Source organism: Phyllostomus hastatus, unplaced genomic scaffold (genome assembly GCF_019186645.2).
Source record: "Phyllostomus hastatus isolate PE091 unplaced genomic scaffold, TTU_PhHast_1.1 phas_contig_495, whole genome shotgun sequence".
NCBI classification, from domain to species: Eukaryota; Metazoa; Chordata; class Mammalia; order Chiroptera; family Phyllostomidae; genus Phyllostomus; species Phyllostomus hastatus.
The window spans coordinates 6,522,302-6,540,650 of record NW_025333895.1 but is presented as its reverse complement, the minus strand read 5'-3'; the positions used below and the strand labels follow the sequence as shown (position 1 = coordinate 6,540,650).

The 18,349-nt window shown below is 64.8% G+C and overlaps 2 protein-coding genes across 2 annotated transcripts; both read left to right on the top strand.

Moving 5' to 3' along the window:
- The first annotated feature begins 3,753 nt into the window (after positions 1-3,753).
- Positions 3,754-5,767, top strand: LOC123823329 (translation initiation factor IF-2-like). The gene is made up of 3 exons (XM_045845914.1): positions 3,754-3,826; positions 4,664-4,896; positions 5,507-5,767. The coding sequence occupies exons 1-3, from the start codon at positions 3,754-3,756 to the stop codon at positions 5,765-5,767; spliced, it is 567 nt and encodes a 188-aa protein (XP_045701870.1).
- Positions 5,678-17,504, top strand: FAM78A (family with sequence similarity 78 member A). The gene is made up of 3 exons (XM_045845885.1): positions 5,678-5,810; positions 6,064-6,599; positions 16,665-17,504. Exons 2-3 carry the CDS (start codon positions 6,277-6,279, stop codon positions 17,191-17,193), a joined length of 852 nt encoding a protein of 283 aa, XP_045701841.1. The 5' UTR covers positions 5,678-5,810; positions 6,064-6,276; the 3' UTR covers positions 17,194-17,504.
- Positions 17,505-18,349: the final 845 nt, after the last annotated feature.

Here is an 18,349-nt window from a genome sequence, read left to right as displayed (position 1 = left end):
CAGCCAGTGGGCAGGGACCGTTGTCTCTCTGTTCACTTAAGAGCCCAGGCAGTGCCTGGCACACAGTAGGTGCTCAAGGAACATTTACTGGATTAATGGCTATCTGATCTGGAGTCTGGGCTCCTATCGACTGCAGACCTTGGCATCAGGGGCCCATGGCCAAGAGGAGGCTGGTTAATTGGGGGCAATGACCCCAGAACGGAAGGGGAGGGCAGCCAGCGAGGTGCTCGGCTCCGGGCAGCGGGCCCTGGGGGAGGCACAGCTGGAGGGCGCCGGAGGGAGGGACGGTGCAGGGTCTCCTGCCAGGACGGGGCGGGAGTCCTGTGCAAAGCATTTTTCATCACCGCCTCCCCACCCCAGGAGGCCCGCCCGGATCGCTTTCTCAGTTTGAATTTCTAAGGCGGCTCTTGGGTTATTTCGGTCGGGAAACCTGATCCTTCGCTGGGTTTATTTTAGCACCTTGGAGAACTCCCAGTGCCGCGCCCGATCCGGGCCGGCCGCACCCACCCTGCGGACGTGCGGCGGGGAGGCGGTGGAGGCGGTGGAGGCGGTGGAGGCGGTGGAGGCGGTGGAGGCGGTGGAGGCGGTGGGGGTGGCGAGCGCGCGGGGCGTCCTCCCGCGTCGCCTTTGCGCCGATCCTCACCCCACGATGCTGGGTTTGGGGGGAGCACAGGGGACACGGGGCGGGGCCACGAGAGGTGGCCAGGCGAGCGGGCCCAGCCGTGCACGCCCCAGCTAGGGCTGCCTGACCTTGGGGGCCCCGCGGGCCTCCCGTCCTCCTCAGCGCGGAGGGCCGTCGGAGGGGAGGGAGCTTCTCGGAACTCTGGTTCTGGGGGCTGTGATGGGGCCGCCGGGCCTAGCAGCAGAGGGTCCTGCGGCCCCCGGAGGGTGCCCAGGTAGGGATCGTCCTGTGAACCAGGCTGGGACGAGCCACCCCTCATTGGCTCTTACCGACCTGATTTGGCCTCGGGTCTCTCCCTCCGCCAGACACCTTAAAGCAACCCAGTCTGAAAATAACGCAACACACCTACTTGCGCAGGCGCAGACATGCGCACTGTCACGCGCACGCGCTGGTGCATCGCATCTACTCACACCCACAAACGGGTTCGCCTACATCACACACACAGCCACACATCGGCATGGACACACACTCACCCTTATCCAGACACGCTCATGCATGTGCACCCTCAGACACACGTGCACACACGTCGGCATGCACACTCAGACCCACAGCTCACAGAAGCCCTCACAGAGCCAGAACACACTCAAACATACACTCTGCACTTACATGCACTCATCCAGACCCTCACACAATGCACACACTGCCACGCACGATATACACCCACTCAGTCATCTCCCCTGCAGCCCTGCACACCTCACACCCACGTGGACACACCCATAGACAGGCAGACACACACTTGTGGGCACACGCACTTACCTGGACACACTCCACACACATTACACACCACTGCCACACGTGCCCTCACACACAGAGACACAGCCTCACACTGTCCCTCACACTCACACCCTTGTTCACTCTAACCTCCTCTGACACGCTCATTTGCACCCCCCAAAGCCCCAGGAACATGCGTTCGGTACCCTCCTTTCCTGAGCTTAACGCACCCGCACATCAGGACGGCTGACTCACACCCGTCCCCGTGTGCCTGGATCGATACTTATAGCCGTTTGAGTATGAAATTGCACCTATTTATTATTCATGGTAATTAATGCCTCTATTCATCATTCCTGGAGTCATTCCCCGATGTCTCTTTGGCCACGAGGATGCGAGTGCCGTGGGGACCACGCCTGTTGCCTGTCCTGGCCCTGGCCGTGTTCCCAGTGTCTTCTGAGCCCCTGGCACAGAGCAGGGGCCGGTCAGCACTGAGGAAAGTGCCAGTGGGTGAGGGACCGTGTCCTCCCGTGGACCTCACTCTGACCTCCCAAGCTGCCACACTCAGGAGTCCACCAGGAAGTCTGGGTAGGGATCGGGGCTGTGCATCCCGACCCCCACTCCGTCCCATTCACTGGTGCTGTCATGGCAGAGGGTCCGGGGAGACTGTGGTCGGAGGGAGGGGAGGGGTCCAGGGGAAGCTGTGAGGGTCCCTGTGGTGTTGGGCACCTCTCCAACAGAGGCCCCCTTCCTCTGCCCTGCAGACGCCAGCGCTTCACGCTCACGTGGATGCATCCTGAGCCTCCCACATGGCCGAGACCGCCGCGGGCCTGTGCCCAGCGCCCACAGGGCTCCGGGAAGCCCCGAGCAGGAAGAGGCGGCCAGAGCCTTGGCGGACCGGCAGGCCAGGGGATGCCCGTGCGAACGAGCTGAGACCGTTCGGGCCCCCTGTGTGTCGAGGCTGGCTCTGGGGAAGCCGATCCCCGGGTGCAGCCTGGGCCGTTTCCCTGCAGAGCCCACCCTCCCACTAGCCCAGGACAAAGAAAGCATCATGGAATGGGTAGGCGGTTCTGGGGCCAAGCTTAGGGACAGGGGCCCTCAGTTTTGCGAGAGCCCTCACCCTCTTCTGGTGCAACTTGCTGAGACAGGGCTTTGCAGCATCGGCTCCTTCCTCGCTCTCTCGGAGGGGCTGGGGCGGCGCATCTGGGGGAGGAGGAGGAGGAGGCGACTGGGCTCTGGGCTTGGCCAGATCTGGACAGGGATCCAGACCTGAAAAGGCCACTGTCCCCTGACCCCTGGGTCTCTCTGTCTGTACAGCCCACCTCCTGGGGTCAAGGTGAAGGATAAAGGAGACCGTGCTTGCTCAGGCAGCACCTAACACACAGTGGGGACCTCACAAACCCAGGCCAAGCCCAGGCCCGCAGGGAGCAACACCCTTTGCCGTGGGCACCCAGGGGACCTGTCCCTGGCAAATAATCTGCAGGGGCTCAGCCACTGAGCAAGCGGGTCTGGGCCCTGGCCTCTGTCCCTTTATGTCAAATGAGAGAGACGTGCGGCTCAGCACATGTTCATGGAGCACTCGTGTCCTCGTCACCAGGGCAGTGTCCCCGCCATCAGGGGGGCACCCTGGCTAATGAGTCTGCTTTGTTCCAGGGGCTAATGGTGTTGGGGGATGAGACAGACACCCCAACACTTAATGCCTCACCTGTACAGAAACTGAACAGCACACTACGTGTCTGATGGCAAGGGAGGGAGGAGCAGGCGGCTGTAGGGCGGCCGTGAGTGCCTGGCAGAGGCAGAAAGCATCTTCCCCGAAGTGGGGATTTACATGGGTCCTTAGGAGACGCATGCCGTCTGGAGTTCTGCCGTCTGGCAGTCAGCAGATGGTGAGAGACACCCTGCCCCGGCCTCGGTCAGCAGGCCCAGGAATAAGCTACCAACTAACCGAGCTGGGCAGGGAAAGCCCGTCCCCAGGCCGGGCGAGGGCCGTGGCTGTGAGCAGGGTGCAGGCGGGGGTGTGGCGGGTACCATGAGACACTTCCTGCAGCCTGAGCTGGGCTGGCGTTTGATGGGCCGCTCAGCCTGGCTGATCCTGCGTCGGAGAAGAAACCTCAGCGTGGCTGGAGTCCCTACTCCTCTGGTTCCCGCCTCCCCGCCATGGCACACCCTGGGAATGGCCAGAACCATCTGCCCGGGGCCTGGCTGCGGGAGCCTTGGGAAGTGAGAGTGGTGGGGGCAGGACCTGGCTCCAAGGTGGCTGCAAGGTCTTCCGATGTCACAAACTGCCTGGACTTTCCCAGGTGAGGGTGAGGGTATGGCTCAAGGGTGCTTAGGGTGGTTCACAGCTATGCTCTCCCCCCACCATGTCCATGTTCAACCCCCTTCTAAACCCTGCACTCAGACCACCAGGTCCCAGGCAGCCGGGACGCATGCCAGGTGGGACCTTGGGCAAGTCTCCCAGCTTTGGATTCCTGCTCCGGGAACGCACAACATAGGCCTCCTGCCCAGGGTGGCTGATGGTGGCGGAAAGGAAGCTGTACAGCTGGGGCCCAACAGGCCTGACCACCTGCCAGGGTGCCCAGTGGCCCAGCCCAGAGGGAGCAACGCAGGGACCCTCTCCCCAAACTCATCTACCCCCACCTTCCCAACCCCGGAGCCTGCCAGAATCCTGGCACCATCTCCAACCAGGCACGGCCCTGGCGGGACCTGGAACAGCGGGGCAGCCCGGCTCTTCCCCGCGGGCCCTGAGCCCCAGAAAGCCTGGGAGTTCAAAGGGCATAGGGAGCAGCCCACCTGGACCCAAGGCACAAGTCGAACTACATTACCCAGAATTCCCCGGGCTAGCCAGAAAGGAAATGTCGTTTCTGCGAGGAGAGGCTCAGCTCTCCCAGCAGCTGCAGAGAGAGGGAGAGCGAGGGGGGCGAGGGGGAGAGGATTACCGGGGGGGAGGGCGGGCGGTGCGGGGAGCGAGGGTGTAGAGCAGGGCGGGCGGCGAGGAGGAGGCGGCGCCCGCCGCTGCCGCCAGCGGACTGCATCCCCGCGGGGCCGGCGAGCGCGGGCGGCGGTGCCTGCGTGCGCTGCGCTGCGCGCCGGCCAGCGGCTGCGGGCGGACGCGGGGCCAGGCCGGCGCAGGGGCTGAGTTTCTGCAAAGTTTGACCTGGTTGCCTTTCCGATGCTGCTGCAGAGCGAGGCAGCGCCGGGCGCGCCAGGCGGCTGCGGCGCGGCGGCGGGGCTGAGCGGCGACAGCACGCTCAAAATGATCATAAAATAAAGGAGGTGCGCGGGGTGGGGGCGAGAGAGCCCCAGCCTCAGCTCTCCGCCCCCGGCCATCCCCCCCCAGCAGCCCTGAGCTAGGAGAACGTGGGGGCCGAGGGCGCCCCCGCCGGCCCCAGACCCTAGTAGAGCCAAAGGACACTGCCCCGGGGGAGGGGGTGGGGGTGCCCGCAGCAGGGTCAGAGGCGGCCGGAGGGCGGCGGCCGGGGCACGCGGATTGGCCCGAGGGGCAGGTGAGTGGCCGACACCGCCCGGGTGGGGGCGTGCGCGCCAAAGTTGCCCCGCGGCGGCGAGCGCGCCGGACGCGCGGGGACTCAAGGCCGATCGCGGCTGACCAGTGGGGGACAGAGGCGGTCGGTGCGGTGGGACTAGGGCACTGAGCCCTCCGAGGGTCGAGGGATCCCGGCCCGAGAAGGGGGCGCGCGCCCGATCAGACTGTCCTGCAGGGGTGACACTGCGTCCCTAGGGGGCCGGAGGGACCCAGGCTGGGGAAGGAGAGCTGGCGGCGAGGCGGCGGGCGTAGTGCCAGGGCCGGCAAGTCCACGCGGCCCACTGCAGTGCCAGCCTATCGCCCCCCCACCCCACCCTCGGGACGGGAGGGTGTCAGCGGAGATGTCACGGGCGGCGATTATTCGCTGGTGCGCGCGGTCGTGCGGCTGCCACTGACGGGGCGGGCGGGGCGGGGGGGGGCGCCGCCTCCGGGGAGACCGCCCAGAGCTGCGCTGTCAGCTCCGCAGCCCGCGCCCCGCGCACACGCGTCGCCGCCCCGCGCGTCCCCCTCGGCAAAGTTAGGCTCAACTTTGAGGCGGGCCTTGACGCCCTGTCCCTTCCACCTCCTACCAGGTCCTCGGCGGTGGCGAGCTAGGCGGCGGCTCCGGCGCAACCCTGCAGCCCCGGACGGCGGGCGGCGACAGAGTCAGCGGCAAGGGGAAGCGGTGCGCCGGCGTTGGGGCGTCGGCCTGCGCCCGCCAGTGGGCACCGACCCGGACCCGCGCTGCGCCGCGCTCCTCGGGGACCTCGCGAGCGGCCGGAGCCTGGCGCTCGCCTCCAGGAAGCCGCGGGTCGGCGCTCGCCCTCGAGGGAGCCGGGACCTCTGCCGACTGAACAGAAACTGCCCTTCCATTGATTCGGCCCCGTTGCGCGAGAGGTCGGTGTGTGTGTCCCGAGCGCGTGCGGAAGGCAGGAGGGCAGGAAGTCGGTCTTCTGCAGCGAGGGTGGCGGCGCTGCGCCGGGGACAGAGCCTTCCTTATTTATGTGTCTGCCGGCATTCGCCTGCTTCCCCGAAGACTTCAGGGAGCGTCTGTGAGCCGCGTTCCCCGCGTGTGCGGCGCGGAAGGGCTGGATGTCTGAACAACATGATTATCCATTAACATCCAAACTTTTCTTTTTTTAACCCAAAGAATATCGGTGATTTTTGTCCACTGCTAGCCGAAGAAGAGAGAACCCGGGGCCCTTGAAATGCAGCAAAATCCTTATTTGTAAACAAGGCCAGAGGCAGTGATATGCAAATGCCCCCTACCCAGTGAATGTTCTATCCTATGGATATCGGTCTTGAGATTTGAAATCGGAGATCAGCGCTGTCTGCCGTAGGCCCGGCAGCCTCCACCCTTTCAATGCCCGGTTTTCTCTGGGACTGCTGGCCTTCCCTGGACATCAGAGCGGTGCTGCGGGCCATGGGCTGTATCCAGAGCATCGGGGGCAAAGCCAGGGTCTTCCGGGAAGGCATCACGGTGATCGACGTGAAAGCCTCCATCGACCCCGTCCCCACCAGCATCGATGAGTCCTCCAGCGTGGTGCTCCGCTACCGGACACCCCACTTCCGTGCCTCGGCCCAGGTGGTCATGCCGCCCATCCCCAGGAAGGAGACCTGGGTAGTGGGCTGGATCCAGGCGTGCAGCCACATGGAGTTCTACAACCAGTATGGGGAGCAGGGCATGTGAGTACGGCTCGGGAGCCAGCTCTGTGGGGCTGCTCGGGGTGGGGCGCTTGGAGGCCTGCGGTGGGGGTCAGGGCCTCATGGGGCCGGGGCGGGGGGGACTTTAGGCATGGACGGAAGTCCTCTTAGAGGGCCTGTCTGTTGATTCAGAGTGGGATGGTGGCTCTGGGACCTCCTTACGACTGTCCCCGAGGCTCCGGCGTCCTGCCCTGCAAGATGCTGAGGGAGCAGGGGAGCCCCGGCCGGGTGGCTCAGTTGGTGAGGGCATCGCCCCCAGCCGTGTGCCAAGGTTGCGGTTCAATCCTTGGGTCGGGGTGCGTACAAGAACCACCCAGTGAATGCATGAATGAGTGGAACAACAAATCGAAGTTTCTGTTTCTCTCTCTCTCTCTCTCAACTCAATTTAAAAACAAAGCAAGCAAGCAGAGACTATTCCACCAGGTGCCTCTTCGGCAAAACAAACGAGCTGGGTGACCCGAGAGGCCGAGGCCCGCCACCTCCCTGCCCCCACCCCCACCCCCCGGGTTCAGGCCTGTGCGAGCCCACGTGGCGGAGACTCGGGGAAGTACCGGGGCCCTGAACCCTGGGAGTTCTCTGTGCAGTGCTCTGGGGCTCCAGATGTGCCCCCGGGCCGGGAGCGCTTTGCTGTGGCCAGCAGGCCAGCGGTGTTTTGTCTGAGAGGAGAGCCGGGTTTGGAAGCCCGGTGTGCTCCGTGGTGCGGTGGTTTTTCTCTCCGAGGCGGGAGGCCACTTAGGAAGACCTTGTTTCACTGTCCAGGAGGCTCCAGCGCGGCCTGCGCAACCGAGAGGAGCCCCCTGGGTTCTTCTCTGCGGCCTGGTCTCCAGAACGTTCCCGGGATAATGTAAATCTCCGTGCGGGACCCTGGGACCTGGGTCTTTCCGGACACGTTTTCTGACCCTGGAGATGGTCACCCCTGGCGTGGACAGAGCAGTGGGAGATGAACTCGCAGGGCCCCCCCTAGGCCAGGGTGGCGGCAGTCGCTGCTACCAGATGCCAGGCCGTGTCTTCGAGAGCTGGCCGGGGACCCTCTCCCATCATCTCTCTGGGCGTGCACTCTGAGCAGTGTCCTGGGTGTGCAAGGAGAGAACAGAGCAAAGGTTTCCAGGAGCGGGAAGTCCACGCTGGCTGAGGATCACCCTGGGCCACCTGAAATTAGAGGGGGGAGGTGGGGGGACACCCGATCTTATGGCTCCTCCACTTAACCACGCTGAAGGTACAAGGGCCACAGGGGACCATGGTGACACTCAAAACCTGGGTGTGACCCTGGTCGCCCCCTGGGAGAAGCGCGTGCGGCCTCCCTGGACGCTCAGCGGCTCCTCTGCCCAGCTGACTTCCACGCCCAGGCCCCTGACTTCCCGAAGTGTCCCTGAGTCTGGGCCGGGGGCCGGCCTCCCGGTCCGAAGGGGAAGCACGAGCCCTGGGGGTTTGGCGGGAGCCTGCCCTAGGAAACCCTGGGCCCGGAGCCTCGTCCGACTTTGGCATCCGGGGCGACTGGCAAGACACAAAGGCATTGGCCAGGGGCTTCGGGCTGAGTCTGTCCCCGCCCCCAGGGGCTCTGGGGCACAGTAGGCAGCGGTCCTCCAGAACTCGGGGAGACGTGAGCGCCAGGGGTGGGGGAGACCGGCGCCAAGAATGGAGGGACTGCTGCCCTCTGATGAGCTGGGGTGCGCTGTGCGGTGGGGAGGGGGCGGGCCTGGCTCCCAGCCTCCACCTTCCCCCCTGCGCACGGGGCGTCTGGGCTTCCAGGCCTCTCACTCCGCTCTGCAGCTCTGAGTAGGTTGAGGCACGCTTGCCGGAGGCAGGCCCACGTCAGGCGACCCGAGGCGACCTCTGTCTGTCTGTGCCCGGCCTCGGTTCCTGGTTAGAGTGTGCACCCAGGGGCGCACCCAGAGGCAGGGGAGCAGAGCTGGGCGGGAGTCCAGGCCCTGCCACCACCACCACTGTCCAGGCTGTGACCTGAGCCACTCTGACCCTTGGTTTCCTCCTCTGCAAATTGGGGCATCCCAGTGCTTGTGCCCTGGCTTACTGCGGGAGTGATGGGAGGTGACATCTGTCAAACAGTCGGCACCGGCTGAGGCCACGACCAAACACCTAGTCGGGCGGCTTCCGCCTGGAGCGTGGTCATTCCCGTGGTGATCGCTGTCTGATGGGGTGAGGGGCCATGGCGACTGCAGTGTTCGGGAGCCGGGGCTGGAACCCCAGGACCTGGGGCCGGAACCCCGAGACCCACAGACAGAAATTCCTTTTGTTCCGAATTTCCCCCCGGCCCAGACTCTCCTCTTTCACCTGGGGCCACGCCCCAGCTTTAAGAAACTTGGAAATAGTGCAGGTTATGAATAGTTGGAGTTTTCGAGGGGCCGGAGGCCCATTTTCACGCTCTCGACCTGCTCGCCTTGGTTCCCTCCCCTTCGCGGGCCACCTCTGTCGGCCAGGACCCTCTGTGACCGCGTCCTGTTCTCCTGGGCTCGTGATCCCAGTCGGCAGGGGGGTCCGCCCCCGTGAAAGGGGCAGGGTTGGGGGCGCCCTGGGGGGGTCGGTGTCCTTCCTGGGGTCCGGCCCTGGGGTCCGAATGACCGACCAGTGCTGGTGCTGGGGCGGCTCGGAACTCCGGCTCTGTCACCTGTGAGGACTCCCCGGAGGCTGCTGTGGGGACCCGGTGAGGGGACAGGAGTAGGTGACCACCCTGAGGCTCAAATGCTGTGTTGGGAGCGGCTCGACTTAGGACTAACCGACAAAGTCGTATTCAGAATCAGCGCGCAGCGCAGTTCCTCGTTCGGTTCCTCGAGGCGGCCCCTCCCGTCGCGGGCAGAGCGCTGTGTCCAACGGGGCCCCCCCCCCCCCCGCCCCGGAACAAGAAGGGCCGGGTTAGAAGGAGCCTGGCAATGAGGGTGGTGTAAAGGACCCTCCCCATCGTCCTCACCCCCACTGCTCTGTGTCCTGTTTTAGTCCCCATGACATGGCAGCGGGAGAGGGGCGCTGAGCCAGGGGGACTGGCCGGAGACCGCCAGCTGCCCAGGGCTGTCCCCTCGCTTTGCCCAGGCCGGAGGCTGCCCTGTGCATTGTAGGACGGGGGACAGTGCCCCTCGTCCCTGCCCACTCGATGCCGGGAGCCCCCCAACCTCCTGTCGTGACGACCAAAAGTGTCCCCAGACGTTGCTGCGTGTCCCCGGGAGGGCGTGAAGCCGCCCCGGCTGAGAACCGCTGGACCGGGTCCAGACAGTCGGAACCATTAGAACAAAACCCACACCCTGGGCTTTAGTGGCCCGGGGCGGGCACAGCCCGGGCGGGGGCGGGGGGGGCGCAGAGTGAGGGCTTCCGCTCTTTCCAAGTGGACTCGTGGTCAAAATATTAATTCCGGATACTTAGCTGAAACCCCTAATACCCCCAACATTATCCCTGCTTGAGATTAACCTCTAATCCGGGAGAATTTAGAAAGGTATTCTGGGCTTGGAGCATCCAACGTGGGACGATGTAATACGAATCTTACCGGCCGCTGCAAAATGGTGAGCGTCTCCACGCCAGCTTGGGGGGATCCTATAGGGTTGGGGTCCAACCCACATTGCTTTAAAAGCCAACCCTCCCTCCCCCCAAGACTGCCGGAGACACCTGCCTCCACACCCCCGTCCTCCGCAATCCCTCAAGTGCCACCTGTCAGCCGGCACAGTCTTCTGCGTGACAAGTCACAGTTTCCTGCCTGTGTGGGAGATGCTTCCCATGGTCCCTGCTTTGCCCTCCTCGGGAACCCTCCGGGGAATGCGGCCCACGGCCAGGGCCCAGGCCCCGGTCCGCTTCTAGCCCGGGGTTCTGCCGAAAGGCACACTTGTGGGGGAGGGGAGGGGAGCAGCAGGGGGCGGGTCCCAGCCCCGCCACCCGCCGGGGCTGCGGTCGTGGGCCTCGAGCCTCCCTGCTCCCATCTACGAAGGTGGGGGGGGGGGACGGTGCTTCCCTCGAGCGGCTGTGTGGGGGTGGAACGAGGGGAGGCATCGCAAGAACCCAGCCCAGGGCCTGGCGCAGCTGAAGCCTTGGTCCCTGGCAGCTGCCAATATCGTAACGACGGATAATCGTTATTAATTACGCAACACGCAGCAGAGCCAGCTTGCAGCCGGCTGTGTTACAGTGTTACCGTGGTCCGGGCTGCTGGTGGGAAGGGCGGGGCCGCGCTGGCGGAGCTGAGGCTGGCGGGGTGGGGGGGGGCGGGCGGGGGGGGGCGGGAGTTGGGGGAGGCTGGAGCTGGGCCGGGGCAGACCTGCCCGGCGCCCTGTCCACTCTGCTGTTTCCCAAGGACCTCATGCGATGAGGAGCCAGCAGCTGCAAGGCCGGGAGCCACTCGCCCAGGGAAGCCTGCACTGCTCCGGCGGGTCTGGGTACGGGGCCAGGAGGAATGGCCCGGTGACCACGGGGCCTCTTCCTGCAGCCCAGGCCTGAGCCACGGGCCCTGCACAGAACAATCGAGGATGCTGCTTCCTCTCCTCGACCGGAAAGGGCCTCCCCATCTGCTGGGCCCTGGCAGAGGCGAGGGCGGCGTGGGTGGGAGAGGGAAGTCCTCGCTTCCAGGCTTTGGGGTGGGAGGAAGTGGCAGGGGAATGCCAGCCCAAAGAGAATCCCCCCTGGACCGGCCCTGGCCAGGCGATGCCTCGACCCTCACCGTCCTCGGGCCTTGGAACAAACGCTGCCTCTTCCTGGGGACGTGCGGGAAGGCACCCGGCGGCCGCCGGGTCGGGGGTGGGGGGTGGGGAGGCATTACACACAGAGATGTATTTTTTTGCCGATCGGATCTGGGTAAAACGGAAAAGATCAGTAGGTGGACCTGTAGCGGCTCCCCCAAGGGAAAAGCAATCAAATTATAGGTTGCATTTAAACAGAGTTGTAAACTGTGTAGGGTAAGGACCCGTGTCGGTTAAAAAGGTCCCACTGGCAATGGCAGCGTACACTGCGTGCGTGTGTGTGTGTGTGTGTGTGTGTGTGTGTGAGGGAAAGGTCTGGAAGGATGTTTACCAGCCTGCAGTGTGGTGTGCGGTGGGTAACCTCAGGGGGGGAGGTGGGCAGCGCGGAAGAGATGTTTTCCTTTCTATTTCACACACTTCTCTATGGCTGGCGTTAAAAAACACACACACACACACACAGCTTTTGTAACTGGAAACGAAAACAGGTGTTGCCCCAGGGCCCAGGGTGCTCGGGGTGGAGCCCAGGGGTGAGGGTGGGGAGGGAGGGGACTCTGCAGCCCCCCCCAACCTCGCACAGCAGGTGCCTGGAGGCCCCCTCGGTGGGAGGGGCTCGCTTTGTGGGCGCTGCACGGGGCACAAGTCCGGAAGCGGGGACCCCAGGCTGGTTTGGGAAGGGCTTTTGGGCCTCAGTTTGCGTGAAACTGCAAAACTTGACAGAATCGGGACTTTCTACAAATTGTATAAAACTGTGTTACTGACGACCAGGTGGAGTGACCCCGAGTGCCGGTCTGGCCCAAGCCAGGGCCCCAGGCAGGGAGCCGCCGACCCCCTCCTGTCCCTGGGTCCCTCAGGTGCCTGCAGGGAGCTGGGCCCATGTTAGTGTTTCGGTGGGCCCGTGTAAGCTAAAGTGGAATTCCCATGGAAAGCAACACATTTATTTTGATGTGTGTTAGGGAAAAAATGCACATATTACCTAAAATATTTAACCTGTGCTTTCAAAGGTATTTCTTAGGAAAAGCTACACGTAGTTGAGTTTTTTAAAAAGTGATTAATTTTAAGGAAAACAACCCAAGCGAAGAAAGCCAGGAAGGGCCAAGGCTCTGCTTGGAGGCCTGGTGGGCCAGGCCGGGTGGTCCGCTTCTGGATCCCCGACCCCACACTCCCTGGGAGGGGAGCCCCCAGCGGGGGGCTCTTGCCGTGCCGGGTGAGAGCCCAGCCCCGTTCCCACCCCTGCCCGGCTCTCTCCAAACTGTCCAGGGAAGGGGGTGCTCCCGCCAGCCCGGGGCCACGGAAGGGCCGCCCTGGGCCCTCGCCCTCCACCGAGAGGCCTTTGCACTGGGCCAGCTTGGACGGGTGGCCAGGCCTGGACACAGGGTGACGGCCCCCAGCCCTCGGGGTGGCCCTCGGCACAGCCTGAACCCCTCCCGCCGCCTCCGGAGCAGGCCTCTCTGTAGTCCCTTCAGATTCCCGCTCTCGGTCAGGCGCGCTGTGGAGAGCCTGTGCACGTGTGCACACATGTGCCTGTGTATGCACGCGTGTGCACATGTGCACTGTGTATGCACATGCAGGTGCGTGTACCTGTGAATGAGTGTAGGCTGAGGGCCCGCTGGAGGCCAGGGGGAAGAGCTCGCTCAGGCTGTGGGTCCTGGCCTGGCGGCTATCTGGTTATGTGACCCTGGGCCGGGCCTCTAGCGACTCCAAGTCCGAGGAGAAGCCTGGGCAGGTGACCGTCCGTACACAGGCTGCCTGGCCTGGCCTGGCCAGTGTGCTCGGCAGCCTCAGCCGCACCAGGAGAGAAGTTGCACCAGCCGACGCAGCTTCGGGCCAGGGTCCCCTGAGTGAAACTAAGCCCGTTCCTGAGACCCCTGTGGGGCCCCAGCCTGCCCGAGGTCAGGCCCAGGCCACCGGCATGCTTGGTGCCCAACTCTCCACCCGGCACCCAGTGGGTCCCGGAGGTCTGGCCCCCGCCCTCCCGGGGTCGTCAGCGACGGTCGTAGGGTTATGGAGCCGCCCCCCGTGAACGCGCCAGGAAGCAGCAGGATGAGGACCGAGGGGATCTCATGCGGGCACCTGGCCTTGTGGGAGGGGCTGGGGCAGGCTTCCCTGGGAGACCCCAGAGTCTCGCCAGGAGACGGACTAGGACTGGGGCGGGGGAGGGGCGCTGCTGCTGGCAGAGGGCTTGGGGGTGGGGTGGGGTGGGGCACGGCCGTTGGAGGAACCAAGAGTGCCCGCTGGCTCTGCGGCCTGGGGAGGGCATTGCTGGGAGCCTCGTTACTCACTCGCCCTCCTGGTGGCATCTGCGGGTCAGAGCCTGCGTGGTCCGCGGCCCGCGAGCGGAGAGGATGCTCAGTGTGTGCAGGGCCTGGGCTCGCCCCGCCACCCCGTGGAGCCAGGAACTGAGGGTCTGCCTTGCAGTCCAAGGTCCTTCCAGAAGAAGCCGGAGATCCTGGAGTCTGAAACTATAAGTGAGGTCAGAGAGGCTCCCGGGCAAATCCCAATTGCTGACCCCTCCCTCTGAAGGGTCTAGAAGCTTCCACGGGTTGCTGTTTCCTGTGGACCCGGTAGCACATACATCAACGCATTTCATCACCCCAAAACCTTGCAAGGTGTGGGCAGGGCTGTCCACAGTTCACTGGTGAGAAAAGGGGGCTCGGAGACATGAGACCCGACAGGAGCCGGCCTGAGACAGGGTGCCCAGAAACCGTGCCCTTCACCGCACACCCTCACTTGCGCGAGGGGACCACAGGGACCACGGGGGCCAGAGCCAGCCCATGCTGGCAGGGGATGATTCGAAAACAGACGCCCTTGGCCCCGGCTCTGAGTAATAGCACACACGAGACATGGCTGGCTGCCAGCTCACGAGGATGGTCACCTGTCTGTGACAGAGCTGGGGCTCGGGCATTTGGGGGCTGGGGGTGGAGAGGAACCGTGCAGCCTGGGGTCAGCGGCTGAGGGGTGGGGGGCAGAGGCCGTCCTTGACCTCAACCCCAGTCCCCGAACAGGCCTGCTCTTAGGAAGTGAAAGGCCAAGGAGGAGCAAAGTTCCTCTCGCAAGTTTCCTTTCTGCCTCTTAAAAAGCGTGTTGCAACGAGTGTGGCCACTGCGAGTGGGAGAGGGGGCGCCTTCCGAAACAGGTGCCGGCCCCGGCTTCCGCCGCGGCGGCTCTGGAAGAGCCCGGAGATCCCAGGGATGGGTGGGAGCTTTAGAAGCTCGAGGCCATGGCGCTGCTGCCCGGGTTCCCCTGGAGCTCGGGGAGCTGGAGGCTCAGGGCCAGAGGCAGCCTGCTCGGCAGGTGGCGTCCGAAATTGGGCCTGTCCGTAAAATAAGCAGAAAACCGCGATGAGGGATCACAGAGTGAGCCAGGTCACGTGCGTCACCGTTCCTCCCGTAGCGGCCCCGGACTCGCTAACTGCCAACAGCGAAGGACGCATTTCGATAGAGAATGCGTTTTTTATTGTGATGAGTCGCGTGAAATTTACCACCTGGACCATCTTTGAGTTCCGCGGCGTGAAGTGCGTCTCTGTGGTTGCCTGTGTCCATCTCCTGCACTTTTTCGTCCTAAACGGAAACTGTCCCCGTTAAATGTGACCCCCCCAGCCCCGCCCCCGCCCCCAGGGACCTCAGGTGGTGGAGTCACACGGTGTCTGTCCTTCTGCGACTGGCTTCCTTCACAGCGAAGTGTCCCCAGGGCCCCTCCGCGTGGTAGCAGGTGTCGGAATCTCCTTCCTGTTTCGGGCTGAACGGCGCTCCACGGTGTGGGCGGCCCATTGCGTCGTTTATCCATCCCCCCCCACCCCCCCTGCTGAGGACCCTCGGGCTGTTTCTGCCTTCAGGCTGTGGGGAGTGGCACGCTGTGGACTGGACTCTGAGCGCTGGTGTGACAGGGCCTATGGGGGCCAGCACTGGACCAGGTCCACCTGCCCAGGCCCTGGTCCCCATGCCCTGCTGCTTAGCTGTCACCCTGGGAAAAGCCCAACCCCCCACTTGATTCCTGATGAGTCTCTAAGGGGTGAGCTCCCCAGACTCGGCTGTGTCCTTGGAGTGTCCTGTGTCCTTGGAGCACCTGGGGACTGGCTGGCGTGCTCTCGTGTCTGAGTTATTGTCACAGCAAAACAATAGTGACCACCATGGCGTTAGCAGCCACCGACTGCCAGCATGTGCTTTGTGCCCTGCGCTGGGCTGGCACGTTCCTGCCCTCATTTTCCAGTGACCCCAGCAGGGACGTGTGTCCAAGGCCGGGGGTGAGGGAGGGCCAGGCCTCCCGATCAGGGGGTCTCACGCCAGAGAGGAGGCAGCTGAGACTTGAGCAAGGCCTGTCACAGGGTTCCCGAGGCTGAGCTCAGGCAGCCCGGCTGCCTGTCCCCCGCCCCGGAAGGCCGGGCCCCTCGGCCTCCGGGAGGGGAGAACCGAGTGCGAGTTCAGCAGCGCGGCCAGGCGCGGAGGAGGCCGCACGGAGCTGGGCTGGTGGTGGGGCTGAGCGTGGTGCTTTAAGATGGGGGCGACTCGGGTTTCCTTGCTTCTGCGGCTTCCAAGACGGGCCAGCCAGGCGGGGGCGAGTCAGGCTGCAGGGCGCTTCCTCTTTTGGGCGGGCGTGAGCAGAGAGGAGGGCCCCCCGGAAGCCTCCAGGGCTGGCTGTGGCTCGGGGGGAGGGTCCGTCCGGCGGGGGAGACATGGAGATGAGGGGCCAGACCCTACTCGAAGGGCTCTGGGGGTGCTGGTTCCTTACGCCCCAGACCCCAGAGCTGGGAGGAGGGAGAGGCTGGAGGCGACCCCTACCGCAGGTGAGGGCGCTGAAGCTCAGAGGGGCAGGTGTTTGCCCCAGGTCACACACTGGCCCACGGGGCAGGGGGGGGGTCAGGAATCACCCCCGGACGTGCTGCCCCATGACCACAGGGCTCAGAAGTGTCCTGGTGGCCTTTAGAGCAACAGAAAGGTCCTCGCGGCCACCCCCAGGACACATGTAACCCAGAGGGGCCGGGCCAGCCTGCATTTCCGTCCCACCCACGGCCTCCACCTTAACCGAGGTCACGTGTGGCCCTGCCACCAGCAGCGGCGCACCGCACGCACCAGGGCTCCCACTGCTGTTCGGCAGCCCCAGGCCCCTCTGGGTGCTGCATCCTCTCGCAGGCAGGGGCCCCAGGGCTCCCCGAAGCCCGGCCAGGGTCCAGCCCTGTCTGCAGGGGTCTCGGGGAGACGACGGGAGAGGATGCAAGAGGAACGGGGTGGCTTTCCAGGGAGGTGACGTCGGGGGAGCCCTGGTTCACCCACCATGATGTTGACTGTCTGGTCACTGTCTGGTTGCTGTCTGGGTCCCCCGGGAGGGGATGCGGAAAAGCCTGGGGGGGGTGTCTGGCTGAGTGAACTGGTCTCCCTGTCCCCAGGTCCAGCTGGGAGCTCCCGGACCTCCAGGAGGGCAAGATCGAGGCCATCAGCGACTCGGACGGGGTGAACTACCCCTGGTACGGCAACACCACGGAGACGTGCACCATCGTGGGCCCCACCCGGAGGGACTCCAGGTTCATCATCAGCATGAACGACAACTTCTACCCCAGCGTCACGTGGGCCGTGCCCGTCAGCGAGAGCAACGTGGCCAGACTGACCAACATCTACCGGGACCAGAGCTTCACCACGTGGCTGGTGGCCACCAACACCTCGACCAACGACATGATCATCCTGCAGACGCTGCACTGGCGCATGCAGCTCAGCATCGAGGTGAACCCCACCCGGCCCCTGGGCCAGCGCGCGCGGCTGCGGGAGCCCATCGCCCAGGACCAGCCCAAGATCCTGAGCAAGAACGAGCCCATACCGCCCAGCGCCCTGGTCAAGCCCAACGCCAACGACGCGCAGGTCCTCATGTGGCGGCCCAAGTACGGGCAGCCGCTGGTGGTGATCCCGCCCAAGCACCGGTGACAGCCGGGGCGCCGCTCGCGCAGACTCCAGGGGCGGCCCAGCCCCCACGCGGACGCCCCCTCATTCAGCAGAATACAACCATTCTACCTTGCCCAGCGGCGGTCTCACTGTGCGCATGCCCCGGCATGGCCTCCCGCCCCCTCGGACGGAGCCGCTTCCCCGCGGTGGGGGGCCGGGGGGCGGGGCCAGCCCCCGAACAGACCAGCCCCGTGTATGCCCTTCGGTGTCGCCTGGGGTCCCCTTTCCTTCCCTCTTCTCACAGTTTCAGCCATTCACTCGCAGCCGTCTCCCGGACACAACTGCTTTTCAGTCTTTTTGAACGCCTCTTTAGGAGGTTCAGGGGCGGGAGGAGGAGGAGGAGCTGGCGCGCGCGTGACGGACCGGCTCCTGCTGACCCGCGAGAGTGCGGCGCTCCCGTGGCGGCTCCCCCTCGTCCTCCCTCTCGTCACGCGGCCTTACGTAGAATTGCTTTGCCAAACTTTTGCCTTAAGCTGAACTTCGAGGAAAGAAACCGAACCAGCGCGAGGGAGCCGGGTCTCTTTTCTACTGGACTTCATCCTCCTCCGCCGGAGAGGTGGGGGTTGGGTGGGGAGGGAGGGAGACCGCCTGCGTCCCTGGGCCCTGGCGTCTTGGTTCCGGGGCGGGGGCGCAGGTTCAGGCCGAGGACCGGCTGCTCATTCTTGCGTCTCAGCACAAACTCAGCCGCAGCCAGATGCTACTTAAAGGGCCCCAGGTAGAGCCCCCGCCCCCCACCTGCAGAGGAGGACCGTGAGCTGTGGCCCCTGCTCTCCTGTGAGCCGCAGGTCGAGCCCAGGGGGCTTTCACCCTCCGTCCTCAGTGCCCGTGTCCCCAGAGGGCCTGCCCTCATGTCCCAGTGTGTGGCTCTCCCTGTCCATTCACACGGGTTCCCACGGCCCCGAGGGCCGGGCCAGCGACCAGGTTTTAATTCAAAGGGGAGAAGAACCGCACACTCTTCGCTCCAGGCTCCTCAGGGAACGCCCCTCCCAGGGCTGGGGGTGCGGGGGAGGGCTGCAGACTGGCCCCAGCAGCACAGAGCTGGGGGCGGGGCAGCCCCCCAGGAAGCACCCAAGGAAGGACCTGGGCGTGCGGGGGTCAGTTGGCAGACACCCCCGGCTGCCTGTCCTCAAGGAAGTGA

Excerpts from the sequence above, each read along its gene's own strand:
- FAM78A (XM_045845885.1), top strand. The coding sequence starts at position 6,277 with ATGCCCGGTTTTCTCTGGGACTGCTGGCCTTCCCTGGACATCAGAGCG. Across the intron at positions 6,600-16,664 it reads CAGTATGGGGAGCAGGGCAT|GTCCAGCTGGGAGCTCCCGG; the intron begins GTGAGTACGGCT and ends CCCTGTCCCCAG.
- LOC123823329 (XM_045845914.1), top strand. The coding sequence starts at position 3,754 with ATGTCCATGTTCAACCCCCTTCTAAACCCTGCACTCAGACCACCAGGT. Across the intron at positions 3,827-4,663 it reads GCAGCCGGGACGCATGCCAG|GAGGTGCGCGGGGTGGGGGC; the intron begins GTGGGACCTTGG and ends CATAAAATAAAG. Across the intron at positions 4,897-5,506 it reads CGGATTGGCCCGAGGGGCAG|GTCCTCGGCGGTGGCGAGCT; the intron begins GTGAGTGGCCGA and ends ACCTCCTACCAG.